This window comes from Molothrus aeneus, chromosome 12 (genome assembly GCF_037042795.1).
Source record: "Molothrus aeneus isolate 106 chromosome 12, BPBGC_Maene_1.0, whole genome shotgun sequence".
Taxonomy (NCBI): domain Eukaryota; kingdom Metazoa; phylum Chordata; class Aves; order Passeriformes; family Icteridae; genus Molothrus; species Molothrus aeneus.
Genome location: NC_089657.1, coordinates 695,364 through 712,951, shown reverse-complemented (window position 1 = coordinate 712,951; position 17,588 = coordinate 695,364). Strand labels below are relative to the sequence as shown.

At 59.9% G+C, this 17,588-nt stretch overlaps 2 protein-coding genes across 2 annotated transcripts; one reads left to right on the top strand and one right to left on the bottom strand.

The window, feature by feature from the left end:
* Positions 1-956: 956 nt before the first annotated feature.
* On the top strand, positions 957-3,972 carry CAV3 (caveolin 3). The gene is made up of 2 exons (XM_066558297.1): positions 957-1,070; positions 3,631-3,972. The coding sequence occupies exons 1-2, from the start codon at positions 957-959 to the stop codon at positions 3,970-3,972; spliced, it is 456 nt and encodes a 151-aa protein (XP_066414394.1).
* Positions 3,973-6,457: 2,485 nt separating this feature from the next.
* OXTR (oxytocin receptor) lies at positions 6,458-13,787 on the bottom strand. The gene is made up of 2 exons (XM_066558130.1): positions 12,743-13,787; positions 6,458-8,476 (listed from the first exon to the last, which is right to left on the bottom strand). The coding sequence occupies exons 1-2, from the start codon at positions 13,671-13,673 to the stop codon at positions 8,235-8,237; spliced, it is 1,173 nt and encodes a 390-aa protein (XP_066414227.1). The 5' UTR covers positions 13,674-13,787; the 3' UTR covers positions 6,458-8,234.
* Between the last annotated feature and the right edge of the window lie 3,801 nt (positions 13,788-17,588).

The following is a 17,588-nucleotide window of genomic DNA, read 5'->3' as shown; positions in this document are numbered from 1 at the left end:
GTGCCACGGACCCTTCCCGTGCCTCTGCCGCCTGCGGGACGGAGACCTGCACTACCTGCGGGTGCACGGTGCGCTCTGACACCGGGGCGGGGACACCTGAACGGGGCCGGGGACGCCGGAGCCGAAAATGGCTGCCCTGCAGTGCCAGCCCCGCTCAGGGGCTCTGCAGGGGCACCTCCACACCCAGCACCTGCCTGGGCACCTCCAGCCTCCCCCGGGAGCTGCCAGGCCCCTTGCTACCCCTTCTTGTAAAGGGCTTTCTTCACAAAACCGCCACTTTTAAACAAATCCTCAGATCAGAAAGGCAGGAGCTCACAGGAGACACTGAGGAGGATTAGCAAAGTACAGCCCAGGTTAAATAAATATTAACCAAGTATCCCTGGAGGAGATATTCCAACCAGTATGGTTCTGTGGTTTGGTCTTGGATTTCCTCGAGTTTCTGTGGGTGGAAGGTGGAAGCTGAGGAACCCAGGCTGGCACCACAAGCCTTCTCCTGGCCTCTGAACGGCCCCTGGGGAGCTCTGGCCAGCCCAGGACAAGGAGCTTTCTCCAGGTGATATTTACAGACACAATTCCTGAATCCCCGAGCTGCTTCATTTACAGACTCACAAACAACTATTTCTTTTAGGCTTTTGAGGACTTTTGCCCCAGTTTGGGCATTGTTTCTCCCACACAAGGGTAAAATCCCACCAGCACAGCTGGGCTGGGGGCTGCACACCCACCCCTGCCCCGCTCAGAGGCCACCAGCCGCCCACACACATGCCATCCCCCTGAGGTGGCAGCACAGGGGCTGGCCCAGGAAAGCCCCTTTAAGGGACACTTCAGGGCGGCCTCGGGAGCCAGGACATTAATTTTAGCCTGGAGCAGTGCCAGGGGCACGGGCAGCTGCTGCGGGCGGGGCCAGCGCCTCCCTGTCCCTGTCGCTGTCCCCCAGCGCTGCCCAGTCCCACCCAGCCATGGCCGAGGAGCACGGGGAGCTGGAGGAGAGGATCATCATCAAGGACCAGCACACCAAGGAGATCGACCTGGTCAACAGAGACCCCAAGCACATCAACGAGGACGTGGTGAAGGTAGGGCTGTGCCACGCCGCGCCCCAGCAGCAGCAATCGGCGTTTGGGGTCACACCTCGGGGTGTGCTCGGCCGCACTCGGCCCCTTGCCCGTGCTCCTGGTCCGTGTGGCCCCGGCAGGGCTGTCCCCAGGGCTGGGGAGGGCACAGCCCTGCTGGCCAGGCGCATGCCTGGCTCCAGTTAATGCCACATTTCCCGTTCCTTGAATGGGCTCTCCAGTTTCATTGTGGCTTGAAAATTTATGGAGATCCTTCCTTTGCACCAGCGAGCTGGCAGCCAAAAATAACACAGAAATTAAATATTGCCAGTTCAAGGGGATACTGGGGAAAGGCTGCTGGCCTTGAAGGTATCACAGTGTCAGTGCCTATTGTTTGAGGTGTGTTGACATGTTTGTGGAAGATGGCTCTCCCCAGGGCAGCCCAGAGGTGCAGCACCCCCAGCTCCCTCCCCCTGTTTCTGACCAAGAGGAATTCCCATTCTAACTCTTGGGCTTCCTCTAGACTCCCTTAGAACTGCAAACAAAATTTGTCTCTGTTAGCAAATATCATTCCAGCCAAGGGAGAGCAGGAGGAGGTGGAAGGGTTTTGTTAAAACCGTGTTTGTGACTGTCACAGCAGAAGGGACAGCGGGCACAGAGCTGCTCACACAGGCTTTGTTACAGGCTGTGACCTTGACAGCGCTGCTGAAACACAAACCTCAGTTTGGGCATGAAAACACCATTCCAGCTATAACCATGGTGTGGTCAAATGGGATGAGCTGTGACAGTGACAGCCATCCCTGCTGGCACTGTGACACCTGCCCCTGACACCTCAGCATCGCCCGTGCCACTCCCTGCAGGGCATCCCACAGCCCTGCCCGGGGCATGGGGAGGTGCCAGGCCAGGGCAGCCCCATCTGCCACGGCAGCAGGGACCAGCAGAGCCCTCAGCCCGCTCACCCCAGGGCGGGCAGCGCTTTGGGGCTCCCCAGCCTGGGAGCACCACCAGCCACGCCTGGGTGACAGTGCCAGCACTGTCCTAGCCATCACAGGGCCACACCAGCCCCTTTCCCCAGCCCCTCCCTGCCTTTTCCCACTCCAGACTCTCCAAAGCCTGAAGAGACCTTCCAGGCTCACCCACTCCCATGGCCACGCTGCTGCTGCAGCATTCAGAGCTCAGCATTGAGAGCTCAGCATTCCTCCACCTTAAAATAGCCCGGGAGGGCTGGGGAGGGAGGGCAGAGGCAGCCCAGGCAGGGGCACAGCTCACCCTGCTCTGTCCCAGGCACATCCCAGCACGCAGGGCACGGCAGCAGGAGGGCTCTGGAGGCACGGGCAGCAGCAGCTGCTGTGCCCCACTGGAGGAAGGGCTCACCTGGCCCTGGATAAACATCCCCAGCACCACAGAGAATTTGGGGTCATGCCACAGAAGTGGCACTGCCCACAGAGCCTGTCACAAACCCCCCCAAGCACAGCACCAGAGCAGGGCACGGCTCACTGGGTGAGGCTTTCCCAGCCCAAAGGGCTCCATGGTTCTATAAAGGGACAGTACCTGCACGTGCTGCTCCCTGAGCACCTCCAGCGGGATCCAGACTCAGCCTGAGCCTCCACTGCTCCTCCAGGCCCACTCCCAGTGTGGTGGCAGCAGGAGCAACGGGGCAGAGCCTCTGCTTTTATATCCCACTGCTCCCTCCATCAATTGGTCCCTGATGAGCTTGTCAGGCAGCTGGGCACTAACCTGGGCTAGTCCCCAGCACACCTGGGCTTCCTGGGGGCTGCTGATGGCACCTCAGGGCCAGCTCTCCGGGCTGCTGTCTCCTCATTGTCAATACTTCTGTCAGCTCCCTCTGCTCACTCCAGGAAATTAAAGATGACACAGAGTGATTTGTGATCCAAGTGCTTCCAAAAGCAGAATGAATATTGTTATTTAACACGAACGTACAGACACGTCAGCTGCTGGAGGGGAGGCTGGGCTGCTTTTCAAGACAAATAGCTCAGCTCATATATTCCCTGGAAGTGAGTTACACCCCAAGGGGATCTCTGTGTGGAGTTTTGGGGAGTGTGTGTCACTCAGAGACACTCGAGTGCCGGCACAAATGGCAAGGGCAGGGCTGAGCCCCAGCTCCCTTCCCCAGGAGGAACATGGACAGACAGCACTGAACGCCTCTTCCTATGGGTATAAATAAATAATCCATAAATCCAGAGGGTGCTGGGTCTTTATTAGCACAAACACCTTCCTGCCGAGTGGGCAGCCACATCCCTGAATGCTAAAAAAGGGCAGGAACGGGCTCTGGCTGCCTCTGCAGCCAACACTCCCACGCACAGCTCCTGTTCCAGGGGCTCCGCCTGGCCTCACCTGACTCCCCAGATCAGGAGATGGCACAGGGACTGTGACCCCCCTGCCAGGGCCTCAGCCGTGGGCTGAGCCACCAGTGCTGCCCACAGAGCCCTGAGCCCTCTCCCAGCCCTGCAGGGCTGTCCCCACTCTCCCCGGCCCCTCCATTTGGGATCTGCTCTCCCCTCGTGCTCACATCAGGGCCTTTGCTGACCCCCAGACCTCCCCTGTGTCCTCTGCTCTGCCCCAGGTGGATTTTGAGGATGTGATAGCTGAGCCCGTGGGAACCTACAGCTTTGACGGCGTCTGGAAAAGCAGCTACACCACCTTCACCGTCAGCAAGTACTGGTGCTACCGCCTGCTCTCCGCCCTGCTGGGCATCCCCCTGGCCGTCCTCTGGGGCTTCCTCTTCGCCCTCATCTCCTTCTGCCACATCTGGGCCGTGGTGCCCTGCATCAAGAGCTACCTGATCGAGATCCAGTGTGTGAGCCGGATCTACTCGCTGTGCATCCACACCTTCTGTGACCCGCTCTTTGAGGCGCTCGCCAAGATCTGCAGCAACGTCCGAGTTGCCGTCCGCAAGGAGACTTAGGTCCTGGCAGCTGCCCCAACACCCTCACACAACCCCCTCTGTGCAGGCTGCCTGCCCTCGGGCACAGGACACCCCTGTCCAGGGAGGAGCCCAGACATGGACACCCCTGTCCAGGGAGGGACCTACACAGGGACACCCCAGTGAGGAACCCACACAGGGACACCGCTGTCCAGTGGGGATCCGCACAGGGACCCTGTGGCACAGGAGCCCGTGGCAGGACCCCGCAGCAGAGCTGGCTCTCAGGGATGCTCTCTGCTCACAGAGGCAGGCCAGGCTGCTCCTTACTCCACCCAAAGCCAGAAGCCTCAGGAGAAGGGAGCCCATGGTGGCCCAGGGAACAGCCCAGAGGCCCCTGTGCCCTGCAGGCCCCCAGAGTTCCTGGGAGGGACAGGACAGCAGCCCCTCCTGGAGCACAGCCCTGGGCACAGCCCTGTCTGTCCACGTGCTGGGTGAGCACTGGGGCTGCAGAGCTGCTGCTGGCCACTGCCCAAAGCCTGCCTGCCCCTGCATCCCTTGGGGCTGGGCTGGTGCTGACAGAAACTCCCCCACAGGAGTTATTGTTTGTGGCAAACAATTGCTGTGGTGGGAGCTTCTGCATTAAACTGCTGCACAAAGCTTTTAGTGATAGAATAGCTAAACCAAACGCTTTTCATGCCTACTTGCATTTCAGCCAAGCTGTGAGAGCCAGGGCAGGCCATGCATGACATGTTGTGTCTGCTCCCAGAGCGTGAGCTGATCCTGGGCCAGCTGCAAACCCGCCCCTGGCGCTCCGAGGCTCAATTATGTAATTAGTTGTGGAGCATCGTCAAGTGCTGTGGGCAGGGTCCAGGGCAGGACAGCACGGAGGGAGCCAGCCCTGAGTGTGGCCAGGGGGGACACAGCGCCGGGGGGAACCCCAGCTCAGAGACAAGCTGGGCTCTGAGCAAAGCCCGGCTTGGCTTCCCAGGCAATCTCCATGAGACGCCTTCAGTCAGCTCCAGCCACACGGGCTGTGCACCCCACAGGCCAGGGCTGTCCCTCTGCCCCGATGGACAGGGAGAGCAGAGGAGGGAGCCTCTGCTGGGGCCCTGCTGCTCCGGATGCAGGGAAAGAGGAGCCAGGGCCGAGAGGTGCAGCTCAGAGCTGTTTCCTCCCCTGTACTGCCAATTAACTGCTCAGTCCCTCTTCCACGGAGCTGCACTTTCACTTTGAGGCCCTTGAACGCTCTTTTGGCTCCAGCCTTAAGTGCTTTGCTGAACCAGGGCCCAGGAGGTCTCCTTGTTCAGAGGCTGCTCTCAATTGTCTCCATGTGCGCCTTCCCCTTGGATTCCAACAAAGACTTGGAGCCAAAGACTCCTCTAGTGCCATGCCAAGGACAAGAAAGAGCCAGGGTTTCTGCTGGAGCTCTTCCAAGGGCTTGGGATTGTATACTGGTTATTCCATAGCAATGTGGTACCCAAGCTCCAGCAACATCAGGGCCCAAGGAGGATGGAGTGATTAAAAAAAAAAAAGATATTTAGGTAATTATAGGGAGGTGGAGGAAAGTCTCAAAAAGCCTTCATTTTTTTGTGAGAATAAAAATAATTAAAATCAATTGTATAATGGGCTTATACTACTTCTTGTTGTTGTTGTTCTAGTAGTTCACTGCCTGAACCCAAAAAACCTTGAAATGCTGATGTCCCCACCACATTGCTCCCTGGGCTCCCAACATCTGGGGCACACCTGCTCACCTGTCAGCACCTCTGTTTCCACTTTTTGCTCTTGGAAAGCTTTTGGCAGAGCATTCACTGGGGCGCTCCCCAGCTGCTCTTGCTGCCCCCCCTCTGTCGCAGCCTGGGGCCAGTGCAGGAGCTCAGCCACGGCCCCTCTGGGCTGCAGCACCTCCAGGCCTGGGGCATGGCCCTGCCTGACCCCCAGACACCTCCAGAAATTGCAGCCGGGGCTGAAGGGAATTCCCTGTGAGTCCCAAAGCTCCCTTCCTTCTCTGTGCCTCCGTCCCAGAAACATCCACGGCTCTTGTTCCTCCCTGGCAGGGGGATGCACCTCAGACTCTCCAGAAAGGGACACCCCTCCTCCCTTGTTGGGTGCAGGAGTGTGAGGCTCTCAAGGAGAAGGAAGGTGAACGTGGGAAGAAAATGCTCCATGGTGTCCTGAGGATTTCAGCCAGTCAGCAAATGTGCTGAGAGCTCACTTGGAGTTCCCACCAAAAAAAAAATAATCAAAGGAACATCAGGATAGGAAAGGTGCAAATGGACCTGCTGGCCACAGTGAAGAAATGAAGGACACATTTAAATGCATTTTTCGTGTTCATTCCCATCATGAAAGGCCAGATGACATCGCCCTTTGAGAGCCCCAGCTGTGTCCCGTGCAGTGGCCGTGTCGCAGCCGCTGGGACAGGTCCCGCTGCGGGGCAGGGCACGGCTGGCGCGGGCTTTCGGTGCTTCCCATCCATCCCCTTCAGCCCCTCAGCCCGGCTCCCCCGCGCCTCCCTCCGCCTTCCACCAGACGCGGTCAGAAAACTTTATTTACAGTATTTGTTAACAATAAAAATCCATGCCGCGAGCGTGCCCTGTGCCGTGGGGCGAGCGATTGGCGCGGAGCGGGGGGAGGTTTGCTGGACCTGCGCTGAGCCAGGGCCGAGCCTGGCTCGGGAACACGGCAGGAGTGTCCCTGTCGGAGCCAGGGATCCCGCACAGCCCCGAGCAGGAGCTGCTGGGCACACCCGGCCAGGGGATCCCAGCCCCAGCTGTGCCCCAGGCTCCTGCCCAGACTCACTGGGCACAGGGAGCAGAGCTGGGCTGGGGACACCTGGGCCACAGCGCTGTCCCTTCGAGGCTGGTCCCTGCCGACCTCAGGAGTGACTGCCCTTGTCTGTGCCCCAGGCAGGGGAAGCAGGGCTGGCATGGTGCAGGCTGGCATGATTCAGAGCTGCAGAGCTGCAGGGCAGCCAGGGCGCAGGGCTGCAGGGCTGGCATGGTGCAGGGCTGGCATAGTTCAGAGCTGCAGGGCTGGCATGGTTCAGGGCTGCAGGGCTGGCATGGTTCAGGGCTGGCATGGTTCAGGGCTGCAGGGCTGGCATGGTTCAGGGCTGGCATGGTTCAGAGCTGCAGGGCTGGCATGGTGCAGGCTGGCATGGTGCAGGGCTGCAGGGCTGGCATGATGCAAGCAGGCATGATTCAGAGCTGCAGAGCTGCAGGGCTGGCATGGTTCAGAGCTGGCATGGTTCAGGGCTGCAGGGCTGGCATGGTTCAGAGCTGCAGGGCTGGCCTGGTTCAGAGCTGGCATGGTTCAGAGCTGCAGGGCTGGCATGGTTCAGAGCCGGCATGGTTCAGGGCTGCAGGGCTGGCATGGTTCAGAGCTGCAGGGCTGGCATGGTTCAGAGCTGGCATGGTTCAGAGCTGCAGGGCTGCAGGGCTGGCATGGTTCAGAGCTGCAGGGCTGGCATGGTTCAGAGCTGGCATGGTTCAGAGCTGCAGGGCTGGCATGGTTCAGAGCTGCAGGGCTGGCATGGTTCAGAGCTGCAGAGCTGCAGGGCTGGCATGGTTCAGAGCTGGCATGGTTCAGGGCTGCAGGGCTGGCATGGTTCAGAGCCGGCATGGTTCAGGGCTGCAGGGCTGGCATGGTTCAGAGCTGGCATGGTTCAGGGCTGCAGGGCTGGCATGGTTCAGGGCTGCAGGGCTGGCCTGGTTCAGAGCCGGCATGGTTCAGAGCTGCAGGGCTGGCCTGGTTCAGAGCCGGCATGGTTCAGAGCTGCAGGGCTGGCATGGTTCAGAGCTGGCCTGGTTCAGAGCTGGCATGGTTCAGAGCTGCAGGGATGCAGGGACGGGGCTGCCTCCGCCCCGCAGGCTGCAAGTGAAGCGAGCACTCCGTGCTGAGACCGTGGTGCCAGGCGCTGCCATCCTGCAGGATCCTGCTGCAGGGGGAGTGGGACAGTGCCCAGCCACGTACCAGGGGTGACACCACCCATCTCCCTGTGCCGCAGCAGCCCCTTCCATCGCACCTGCCCCAGCTGCACCGCGTCCTTTGTCCCTCCTGGTGGCACTCACAAGACACTGAGGTCAGGTCTGGGGCTCAGGAACGGGTTCCTGCTGTCTAATCCCAGGCAGCACTGAAAGCTGGACACAGAATTCCTCGCCCACTCCAGTCTCGGTTAAATAACGCCTCTGTACATGCTTACAGCCATATATACACCTGTGTACAGACCCCTCCTGTCCGGGCCCGCTGTCCCCAGGGAAGCACCGGAGCAGCGCAGCAGAGGCACAAGGTCCCGGCTGGCCGTGGCCTCACGTCGTGGGCGGCTGCACGAAGCTCCTCTGGCTCGTGGCCCTGCAGCTGAGGACGAAGGAGGAGGAGTTGCTCCTCTTGCTCAGCTCGCAGGCCGGCCGCGACTTCAGGTAGCGCGTGGAGCAGCAGAGGAAGCGGCGCATCAGGTCATGGAAGAGGTGCCCGGTGTAGAGCATGTAGATCCAGGGGTTGCAGCAGCTGTTGAGGCTGGCCAGGAGCATGGCGATGATGAAGGGGGAGGCTGCGAGACAGAGGCACAAGAGCTGGCTCAAGGTGTCGGCACGGAACACGGCCCCGGGCAGAGCCCCAGGCACCCCGAGACCCCTCCCCGGCAGGGCTGAGCCCGCAGGGACACCCGGGAAAGGAGAGGCCACAGGAACAGCAGGGAAAGGAAAGTCCACAGGAACACCCGGGAAAGGAGAGCCCGCAGGAACAGCAGGGAAAGGAGAGCCCGCAGGAACAGCAGGGAAAGGAGAGCCCGCAGGGACACCAGGGAAAGGAGATGCCACAGGAACAGCAGGGAAAGGAGAGCCCGCAGGAATATCCCGGGAAAGGAGAGGCCACAGGAACAGCAGGGAAAGGAAAGTCCACAGGAACACCCGGGAAAGGAGAGCCCGCAGGAACAGCAGGGAAAGGAGAGCCCGCAGGAACAGCCCAGGAAAGGAGAGCCCGCAGGAACAGCAGGGAAAGGAGAGCCCGCAGGAACAGCCCAGGAAAGGAGAGCCCACAGGAACAGCACTGACAGGAGAGCTGCTGCTGCTGCTGCTGCTGCTGCTGCTGCTGCTGCTGCTGCTGCTGCTGCAGGGGAGGGAAGGAGGGGACGAGTCTCAGTTCCAGCGCCTCGGGGTTCGGCTTTTCCCCACCAGAGCTGCGTTTCTCCGCTCGCTCCGGCGCTCCCTGGCGCCGCTCAGGAGGCAGAGCCGGCACAGCCCGCACGCCTCGAGGCGCCCGAAGCGGGGAAGGCACCGCGGCCCTGGCAGCTGCCCTGGCCAAGAGCAGCTCTGGGAGCAAGCGGAGGCGGTGGCTCGTTCGTGCACAGCGGAGGCTGCTTTGGGACGGGCTCTCGGCTCCAGCCCTCGGGCTGTGGCACAGCCTCGCTCCTGGGCTGTCCCCACGGCCAGCCCGGCCCTGGCCGAGCCCTCGGCCCGGTGCTCTCCCTGCACCTCTCTCCAGCCATCTTTCTTTCCCCCGAATTAATGCTCCCCACACGGTGCTCTGCCAGGGGGGAGGACATTCCCACATCAGGGATGAAGCCCGGGAGCCTGGCATCCCCGGTGGCAGCGCAGTGCCAGGATGTCAAGCCCTGGCTGCTGCTGTCTGTGCCCAGAGCACAAAGCACCGACTGTCCCACCTGGAGGCTGGATCAGCACCGTCTGGTGACAAGGGGCGGGTGGCACTGGCATCTGCCACGGCACCAGGACAAGGAGGGAAGAGCCCTCCATGAGGTGGCTGCGGGTGGAGATGGAGCCTCTGTCCTGCTCCCTGTGCCCCAGCTCATCTCCTCAGCCCCTCTGCTCCCAGAGGACACACCAGCAGCAAGGATGAGCACGGCGGCTTTGGCTGCTCTGGCCCCTTCGTGCCTCTGCAAAAAACCACTGGCAGCCTTTAGACCAGTGAAGAAATGTGGCTATAAACGCTACCTTCCAAATTCCTTTAGCCAATGGATGAGTAATGCCTGCTCTTGTGACGTCTGCTCCAACTACTTTTAATTTCCAGTATATTCTAAAAAATAATTAACAATTAATTTCAAGTAACATTAATATTTCAACAATAATTAATTTCAGGTATGTGCTAAAAAATAATTCCATGCAGAGGCACAAGACCTGAAATATATCCCAGTGTTTCTACCCACTTGAAAACATCCAGCCAGGGCTGACTCAGCTCTTCCTCTCTGCAGGAGGCAAATTGAATTTCAGGGAGCTTGCTGCAGGGCAGGTCTGGAGGGTGGATCGCTCCCCTCCCTGGCCGGAGCACCAGGGACGCCCGAGGCGTGCTGAACGTGCTAGTGTCCCTCAGGGACGGCCCCTGTCCCCAGGCCCTGCTGGAGGGTGGGCAGACGTGCAGGCTGCGCCCCAGCAGGGCTGGGGGGCTCTGCTGCCAGCACCAGCACAGGAGGAATGGGACAAGGGGGTCCCCCAGCTCCCAGCACTGACTGCAGCACCTGCCCCAGGGGGAAGGGGCTCCGAGAGGGAGGTAGGACAGCCGAGGTGTTTCACAGCCCTGCTCTTGCCCTCACAGGTGCCTTGAGCCAGCTCTGTCCCCAAGCTCAGAATCCTGCAGGTGTTCCCTGTGATGTGTGTGCAGCAGGAGCCTCCCGTGGAGGGGCCCCAGTGCTTACACCAGCACCTGGATCATAGCGTGCAGCTCCCACTCACCTTGCAGAGGCTCTGGGGTGTGTGGCCACCCAAGGGGGATCTCTGCTGCCTGGCCAGTCGCCCCCAGTGCAGCTCATGGGGTGCAGTCGTGCCCCCATTGCCGCTGACACCAGGGACCCCCTGCCCTCCTTCCCCTCTGCCCACACAGCTGTGGGGGGAGGAACAGCCACATTCCCTTCCCAGCACGGGGAACCCCTCCCCTGCACCCACCACGCTGCCTGGGCCAGCACCCGAGCCCCAGCACGGGAAGGGTGCGAGGTCAGGCAGGGCTGTGGGAATGCTGCAGGCAAAGCCCCAGTGCTCTGCAGAGAGATCTGACTGCGCTGCCCCCCTCGTGCCTCTGGGCAGCCAAAAGGAGCAGGAGAGCACGGAAGGAAGGGCTGGGGTCTCCCAACACTTGTATCCACCCCAGGCTTTTCCTCCCCGTGCCTCCAGCGAGAGCCCTGGCAGAGCTCCCACCCTGTGCCGCAGCCTCGGGCTGCCCAGAGGTGGGAGTGGGGAAGGGGGCACAGCCCAGAGGGGATGGAGAGCACTCCTTCCTGAAAGCAAAGGGGGAAGGGAAAAGGAAAAGGGAAAAGGGAAAAGTGCTGCAAGGCCTACGGCACAGGGTGAGCAGGGAAAGGTTCCCCATGCAGCCAGAAGGATTGGGATGGACAAATCCTGTCCATCGAGGGTCAGCAAAGCAGCAGAGATTTGGGTGCTGCCGAGGGCTGTGTGCTGGGAAGGGAGGGGCAGCCCTCAAGGCCGCAGGATTAAAATAAGCACAAGGAGGGCTGCTTCACCCCGGAGCCCGTGTAGGAACTGGAAGTTTTGACCAGCCTGAATCAGGTGGAAAACCCCTGGAGCACCCAGGGAGGTGCATGAGCCACATTCCACTTCTCCTGAAATAAACGGAGCACAGAGAAGCAGGAGAGGCAAAGCACGGCTCCCTGGCAGCCCGGGGGCACACGGCTGCGGGGCACGGGGCTTGCACTGGGCTGCGCGGCGAGGATGGGCTCGGCACGGGCAGGGCTGGGCTCAGCTGTGCCCTGCGGGCTGCCCCGAGCCAGCCGCACAGCCCGGGCCGCCAGGGAGCAGCTCCTCCTCGGTCTCCTGGTGAGCTGGCTCGGTCTGTCCGCCGCGCTCTCATCCCTGAGGGCCCTTTCCTGCCCCGTCTCCCACCTCACAAAGTCGTGAAGAGTTTTTGCTTAAGGTTTCCCAGGTGGTTCTCCCGTCTGGCGGGGACAGCACAGACCTGCACAGCTCCAGCCGTGTCAGACCAGGCAGGGGGACGCTTTCTGTTCTATCTGCAACTTCAGGGACGACAGCAGCCAGCCCAATATAAAAAATGGCAAATCCGTGACACCCAATCTTTAGGAAAAGATTTCGCTCATAAATCAGGGTTTTTCTACGGGAAGCGTGCTCCAGTCAGAGATCAAATAACAGCAGCACAGTGCCGGGGTGGATGGAGCAGGAGGAAAGGGAGAAGAGGCCAAGAGCAGAAGGCAAAAAGTCAGCGAGGAAGAAACAATACAACAAAGGAAAGGAATTCAGGCTGTGCAGTTTCTCCTGAGCTCCCGCACAGCCCCCGGCATGTCCCAGCACCCGGGGTGGGGAGGGAATCTCCAGGGACCCCAGAGCAGCCCCCAGGGACAGGCACCGTGCAGGGACCGGCACCGTGCAGGGACAGGCACCGTGCAGGGACAGTGGCCATGCAGGGACCGGCACCGTGCAGGGACAGTGGCCATGCAGGGACAGGCACTGTGCAGGGACCGGCACCGTGCAGGGACAGGCACCGTGCAGGGACCGGCACCGTGCAGGGACCGGCACCGTGCAGGGACAGTGGCCATGCAGGGACAGGCACCGTGCAGGGACCGGCACCGTGCAGGGACAGCCCCTGCACTGCCCACCCACCCTGTGCAGTGCCGGCCCCGAGCCGCAGTGCCCGGAGTTTGCCAGAGCCACGGCAGCCCTTCAGCCCTTGACCCCGGAGGCTGCGGCTCAGCCACTGCTGCCTGCCGGGGTTTCTGTGCTCAGGACTTTGTCCCCTCTCCCTGCCACCCCCAAGCCCAGCCCGGAGCGGTTTCCCCCGGGTGTCGCCAGGTGCTGAGCAGAGCCCCCAAGGCCAGCAGGGCGAGGGAGGGGAGCTGTACCTTCCTGCGGGGCGTTGGTGTCCCACACAGACCACATCTGCACGAAGAAGAAGGGAGTCCAACACACGATGAAGGCCAGCACGATGATAAAGGTCATTTTGACTGTCCGGATCTTGGCTTTAGAGATGAGCCTGGTGCTGCTGACCCTGGCAAACACCATCCCGCCACGGGAGCCCGAGCCCAGACCCGCGCTGGGCCCGTGAGACGTCTTCAGCTTCACGTTCTGCCAGATTTTGAAGCTGATTAAGCCATAGCAGATGCTCAGCATCAACACAGGGATGATATAGACCATGAGGGTGATCCAGGTAACATAGGCTTTCGGTCCCCAGGGCTGGATGAAATCTGCCCAACAGTCATAAACCCCGTTCCCCACATCCCTTAGAGAAAATATGTGGATCTGAGGGATGCTGACCAGCAGGCACAGCAGCCAGGTGAGGAGGACAGAGACCCGGTCAGCCCTCCTGTGCAGGGACCTCAGAGGCTGACAGATGGCCAAGCAGCGGTCCAGGGACATCAGCAGCAGCATGTAGGTGGAAGCGAACATTCCCACCACCTGCAGGTACTTGATCAAGCGGCAGAGGAAGTCTGGCCCGTAGAACCTGAAGGTGATGTCCCAGATGAGCTGGGGCAGCACCTGGAAGATGGCCACAACCAGGTCAGCGATGCTCAGGTGCTTCATGAAGAAGTACATGCGGGAGTGCTTGTGGCGGGTGGTGTGGATGGCCAGGAGCACGCAGAGGTTGCCGGTCAGGGCGAGGAACAGGATGAGGCACAGGACTGTCACCTCCACCTTGGCCATGTCCTCGTTCCTCTTCAGCGGGTCGGCGGTGCTGTTCCTGCCGGCGCTCAGGTTCTCCAGCCGGAGGCTGCCGTTCCCCAGGGAGCTGTTGATGATCCAGGTGCTGCTCCCCGCCAGGTACAGCTTCTCCATGGCCAGCGCCGGCCCGCATCGAGCCTGGGGCAGGGTGAGGACAGAGAGTGGGCAGAGCTCCTTCCGATGCGTTCCCGTGCGGTAGCTGGCTGTCCCCGCCGCTCTCTCCGCGTCTCCCCGGTTCTCAGTGTTCCGCGGCTCTCCGTGCGCCCCCGCTCCGTGTCCGCTGCCGTCCCCTCCCCGCCGTGCCGCTCCCTGTGCCCGCCCGTCCCTGTCCCCTGCCCCGGCTGGCGGCTCCTCCCTGTCCCCTCGCCGGTCACTCGGCGTCTCCGCCGGCGGCTGCCCCGCCACCAGCCCCGGCGCAGGGGCCGGGCGAGCGGCGGGGGCGCGGGCAGAGGCGGGTCCGGCCCGGCCCCTCGGGGCCCGCCCGCGGCCTCTGGCCCCGCACCCGGACCCGCCTCAGCATCTTCCCCGCGCCCTCTGCGGAGCGCGGCCGTTCGCGCACCCGGCCGGCAGCGCCGCTTCCCCGCAGCCCTTTTCGGGCAGCCCCGGTTCCCCGGGCAGCCCCGCTTCGTTCGGGCAGCCCCCGCTCCCCCGGGCAGTCCCCCTTCCCCGCAGCCCTTCTAGGGCAGCCCCGGTTCCCCGGAGCGGTGCTGCGGTGATGGGCGGGGGCCAGCGCAGCCCACAGCCCAAAGCCCCCGGTGCGGCGGCTCCGGGCACGTCACGGAGGGTGGGTGGGTGGGTGGGAGCACGGACCAGGCTCACCCCCAGCCCTGCCCTGCCGGGGCTGCTGTCACAGGACGCCAGGGAAGGTCCCCCCGCAGGTGCCAGCCCGGCCTCGTCCCGGGAGCAGGCTCAGGAGTTGGGCACTCGGCAATTAACACACCCACCAAGAACTTGCCTTTCCTTTATTATTTCTATAAAAGAAGGAGCAGTACTATGAGTGACACCATTTGTCACCAGCTCATCAGCACAGCTCAATGGCTGTCCCCATTTTCAGGCTCCCTACAAGGGATCCAGAACCTGAAAGTGCAGGTGGGATGCTGAGAAGAGCATGGAACCCTCCCAGTCCTCCCCTCAGTCCAGCAGCCCTGAAGGCCCCCAGCATCACCACCCTTGGCTCCCCACTTCCAAGTCACATCTCAAATCCTCCTCAGCCCAGCCTTAGGCCCTGAACAAACATCCCTGCAGCTATTTTTAAAGAGTTTTTGGGAAGTTTTAGCTCCATGCAAGATGAAGAAATGTTACATACTTTGGCATGTTCTTCCCTCTAGGGTTCACGTTCTTCCATCTTCAGGCAATAAAACTGCTGTGGGAATCGCTGCTCACCATGTGCAATGCTGCTTTTTTTACTGTTCTGCTGGTTCTGGGAGAGCTCTCGGAGGAGGTGGCTGGGGCAAAGTAGAGGCAAGGAAAGGTTTGTCCTTGGCTTCTGCTCAGTTCCCTGGGGACTCAGGTGTGGCTGAGCACCCGTGAGAGGGTGCCTGGGTGAGGCAGAGCAGCCACTGCTCCTCTCTGGCCTTGGACGCGGTGTCACTCACAGCTGCATAGACCCAGCTCCCTTCAGAACAGACCTGAACTGCTGGAAAGAGCCCAGTGTCCCTCGAACAGCCCCTGCACGAGGCAGCTGAGCAGCTCCAGGGGTGCTGTGCAGCTCTGAAATGCATTTGATGGCAGCAGGAGGCCCAGGTGCTCAGCTGGGGAAGAGCTGTGCCAGGATTGCCCCTGTTTGTCCCCATGCCAGTGCCACACTGCTCCCAGGGCCACGTGCTCTGACACACTGCCTTGACTTGGAGTGCAGGAGCAGCAGAGCGGGGACTGCACACCCAGGGCCTGAAATCTGGGGATCCATCAGGATAACATCCAGCTCCTGGGGCCCTTCCCCAGGTGAGCCCATCAGGGCTGGGCATTGGCCCCAACAGCCAGAGATGCTCAGTCCTTATTCAGGCAAAGCTGCAGCTGCTCCACAACTAAAACCCAAACACACGTGATTTTGAAGCAAAGAATCCTGTGAGAATCAAAGGGTTTTCTGAGTCATCCCTACTTCTTCCAGCTTTAAATGTTCAGGGATGCCATGGAGCTGGAAACAGTTTTATTTTAAAATACATGCTTCGGGACAATCAAAAGCACAAACACTAAATAAAGCTAAATTTAATTGCATTTTGGTTTACTGCTGGATCTGAAATAGCTGTTTTTCCAATAGCTATCTGGAATCACAACTTTATGGTCCCCAGGACAGTAGAGGGCTGGCAAAATGTCAAGCCCAGGCCACAGCTTTGCAGATGGAGCTGCAGCCGCCCATGAACTCGTGCATGGCTGCAGCCCACAGCAGGCTGGAGAGCCAGGGTACGGCACCTGGCTGCTCTTGCATGGCAATTTCTCTTTATCCTAGCATTTTTCCCAGTCCTCATCTCTTGCACTCAGCCTGCAGGAAGCCTAACTCTGGTAAATCTACCAAAACCATGGAAATGAGCAGTGCCATGGACTCATCTTCATGGAAAAGGCATACCTGTGCTTCCACACAGAGCTGATGAATGCTGGGTGTTAAATCAGGCTTGGGAACATCCTGAGGGCACAGTAAATTACAACTTTTCTGTGTCTTTCTTAAATGTGCACATGAGTAAATTCTCAAGTCTGATATCAAATTCCTCCATGGCTCACCAGCTGGTGTACTGATTTCCAGAAAAATACACAATCAATATTGTAATCTGCACCAAAGGAAACAAGGCTTTGGAGACAAAACATGGAAATATCAGCAATGCACAGAATTATTTGGTCCCAAACCCATACACCCAATTCCTTGTGTCACTGGGTTCACTGCTCAGGGGGAACATAAGCCAGTCCAGACCTGTGTGCTCAGATGCAGGTGACAGTCACACTGCTGGGTAATGCTGTGTCATCCATCACATCCCCTGCACCGTCCTCTGGCCATGTTATTTCTTTCTGTTAGCTGAAAAACAACAATGACCAAAAAACCCAGCCAAAAACCTAGTACTCAGATTGATCACAATTAAAAAAATGAATAATAATAAAAAAAAAAACAAAACAGAAAAAATCCTGCAAACTGCAGCCATGGTCAGTGCCAGAATTGCTGGCCTGTCACACTACCTGGCTGCCAGACTTGTGCTGTGGCTGGGGAGGGCTTTGGAAACTGAGTCATCAGAACATTACTGGGAAGGGAGAAGGAGCCAGAGAAGCTGACTTGTGTATGCAGACAAATGGAGAAGGGAGGATCTACTTGGATGCTGCAGTCTCGAGTTCTATAAAGCATTCACAGCAGAAAGAGAATTCACACGAATTCACGCACATATCAAGAAAATTTCTTCTTTTCTCTTCCCCAGTGTGAAAAGAAAAGAAGTGTGGCACTACACTAAACTTACTCAGTGCTAGAGAACCTTTCACATCATGTCCCTAAAAGGTTTGTGGGATTCAAACCATTTCCTCTGGGTCCCCAGCTCACTGAAATCCACCAGCCTCTGCTCCCATGGCCTCCAGCCCACAGCAGCACTGGAGTCAGGCTCATCCAGCTTTGGGAGCTAAATCCTGGAAAAGGAGCCTGAACCTCCCGGCATGGAGCCAGCACACATTTCCATGGCCAGGATTGCTGGCACTCCATGAGAAACCCGCAGAGCCTCTGCAGACACATCCCAGAGCACACTGAGGGGCCACCTCCGCCCCAGGGCGAGCCCTGGGACACAGCAGCTGGGCTCTGATCAAATCAACCGGCCTAAACCCATTTAGAGGAGAGCAGGCTATGGATCCTGCTGATCCGATAATCCAGGCTGATCCTGCCATCCTGACAGTCCCAGCCAGGCTGGCCGCAGCCTCACAGGGTGGATGCAGGATGGTTTCTGTGGAACTCCCCCACTCCCACCCGCCCATCGCACCCCGAGCCCAGCAAAGGGGGACAGAGGCTCTCCCCAGGCACCTCCCTGAGCAGCCAGGCCTGCACAGGGCTCCCAAGGACGCTGTTTG

Excerpts from the sequence above, each read along its gene's own strand:
- OXTR (XM_066558130.1), bottom strand. The coding sequence starts at position 13,673 with ATGGAGAAGCTGTACCTGGCGGGGAGCAGCACCTGGATCATCAACAGC. Across the intron at positions 8,477-12,742 it reads CACCAACGCCCCGCAGGAAG|CCTCCCCCTTCATCATCGCC; the intron begins GTACAGCTCCCC and ends TCTGTCTCGCAG.
- CAV3 (XM_066558297.1), top strand. The coding sequence starts at position 957 with ATGGCCGAGGAGCACGGGGAGCTGGAGGAGAGGATCATCATCAAGGAC. Across the intron at positions 1,071-3,630 it reads TCAACGAGGACGTGGTGAAG|GTGGATTTTGAGGATGTGAT; the intron begins GTAGGGCTGTGC and ends GCTCTGCCCCAG.